The sequence below is a fragment of the Cyprinodon variegatus genome, unplaced genomic scaffold (assembly GCF_000732505.1).
Source record: "Cyprinodon variegatus isolate N-32 unplaced genomic scaffold, C_variegatus-1.0 Scaffold193, whole genome shotgun sequence".
NCBI lineage: Eukaryota > Metazoa > Chordata > Actinopteri > Cyprinodontiformes > Cyprinodontidae > Cyprinodon > Cyprinodon variegatus.
The window spans coordinates 816,318-818,629 of record NW_015150646.1 but is presented as its reverse complement, the minus strand read 5'-3'; the positions used below and the strand labels follow the sequence as shown (position 1 = coordinate 818,629).

At 42.0% G+C, this 2,312-nt stretch overlaps 1 protein-coding gene across 2 annotated transcripts in view; it reads right to left on the bottom strand.

Annotated features, from left to right (window-relative positions):
* Window positions 1-114: 114 nt before the first annotated feature.
* The window catches only part of LOC107087757, a 4,469-nt gene continuing 2,271 nt past the window's right edge, over window positions 115-2,312 (bottom strand). For both annotated transcript variants that reach the window (XM_015379495.1, XM_015379496.1), the window contains one exon: window positions 115-942. In XM_015379495.1, the coding sequence (XP_015234981.1) occupies window positions 208-942 (735 nt within the window). In that variant the 3' untranslated portion in view covers window positions 115-207. The remainder of the gene's footprint in view (window positions 943-2,312) is intronic.

Below are 2,312 nucleotides of genomic sequence, written 5' to 3'. Positions count from 1 at the left end.
CAAGTAGATGTACTTTTAATAAAAAAAATTTATTTTACATCTGAGTCATGTGATTGAAAAGGAAACATTTTTATTGAACTTTTTTATATTACAAGCATGAAAAATTTACTTCCAATAAAATAAAACTGCGTAAAACAATACCAATGAGGAGTTTCAGGTTTTAAGAGGAAAAAAACTTAAAAAAAAGCTCCTTAAGCTTTTAGAGCTTCAGTGTTTGTCATTGAATGTTAGCGTCTCCCCAAGACTAAGCAGAACCTGCACAGCATCCCGTTCCAGATCCATCAGCATCGGCTCCTCTGACCTGCCCTCCATCTTTGAAAGGAAGGACTTCTCTGGTTCTGAAGGACCCGTGTCAGATCTGATTTCGCTGTTCCTCTCCATGCAGCTTCCATTTTCTGAACGGTCACAAGTTACTAAAGGTGACAAACTCTGGTATTCTAGCTCTGCTTCAGATGTTTGGAACCGCAGGTGATCAGGAGGTGTTATTCTGTTTGGTATCAAGTAATCATCCACCAGGTTGAAGCTGCTCAAGAGAGTGTTTGCAGCTTCATACTCTGCATCTGACCAGCTCTGTCCCTCCTCTGGTGCATCAGTGCAGATTACCTTATTTGCTTCCTCAAGGGATGTGTTCAAATCCCCGGGATTAGATTTTAGAGCAGCTGGGAAAGCGATATGTGCAGCAGAGATACATTCCTTGCTTTGGGGCGCCTCCTGGTGGTGCAGTGTCAACAGATCGGTAATGACCTGGTCCTCCTGCTGACTGAGCTGGATGATGACAAACCTCGGCTGGACCCGAGGTCGGATGCTCCCTGTGCTCCAGTCGGGGGTGCCCAGGTTGTAGATGGGGTGTGGTCCGGCCCTGAATGGGTCTGGGTGGTTCGGGGGGGCGACACAGGCGGACATGATGGGGGGAGGAGTGTTGAGCTGGGTGCATTTAAAAACCTGGTTAGAGGAGTGAAAACAAGAAGTGGTTCATTTTATTTTTTAGGTGATGAAAGTATCAGACATGTAATTTTACATAAATTTAAAAAACATATTACCTAATCAGCTACTTTTTGTATAGATGACTAGGGTTCAATCTTTTTTATCCTCTAGTGTTCTTTTTTACAAATATTACTGATATATTGAGAGTATAATTAACAAGTTAGTTTGCTTTAAGGATTATGGTTTAGAGCTACTAAAAAAAAACAACTTTGGGGTCAGACCATTATTTCTGACCAATTAGAAATGCCTTTATAATATATAAATATCTACCTACTACAACATGTATCTATGTACTGTAATGTATTTATAATTAGTATTGTTTTGGGCTGCTTTTGTGTTAATTACAGCATCAATCCAGCATAGCTTGGAGTCAGCCTGTGATTCTGCTGGTGTATTGGAAACCCAGGTTCTTTATTTTGTATCTTTCTCATACTCAATAGATTCACATTGTGGTTATCAGTACTTTTTAGCAGTGTGAGCTGGTGCCAAGTCCAAGACAGAGGCAATAAGTACTCTAACAAAAAGAAAAGAGTAGGTACACATGATGCATGGGTGATTAAATCACAATTAACTGTAAAAGTTTAGCAGTTGATCTTAAATAGGGTGGATTCTGTGCCTCTCCTCTCCTCAAATCCACCCTCTGAATATGACAGTCATATCCTAAGCCCTGATGCACCTGTGTGTGGTGATTCTTGAAGCTTTGCCACCCCATCTACAGTTCATGCTTTCTGAATCTTTACATCAGCTTTGCTTTACATTTCTGTCACTGTTACACCTTAAAAGTATAGTTGACGACCTTTTATTTCCGTGTGATCATCAAAATAAGTGGTCCTCGTGATAGTCAATCATTCTGGTGGTATGTTTATGTAAGGCAGTCCTACGTGCTCAACCCCTTAGTGATCTTTTTCTGTGCATGCGCGGTTTCAGGCGTATATCTGAAGTGAGGTACGGTTTCAGCCAGTCATTGAAGCTCACCTTTCTCACTGCGGTTCTTTGAAAATGGCCGAGGGTCGTAAGAGAAAAAGTGTCTATGAAGTGTATGAGAAGAAAAGAAAGGCCTCAGAAGAGGCAGATATATGCCAGAGATATGGGATTTGTTGTCGCAGCGTAGATGGCGCAGCACCGTGCAGTGAGGGAGGAGTTCTGTGACCAACGGGGAGCAAAGAGCAGTGATCATCTGTCCGAACGGTAAGTTAATTGAGATCGCTATAAAGTTCACTATATAGTCCACGCTCTATATAGTGATTAAGGGGTTAGGGCGGACATTCGGACCACTGGGGTAACTTTCTGAAGGACTAGTCTGGACATGTCCCTACCAACTGTGGCAG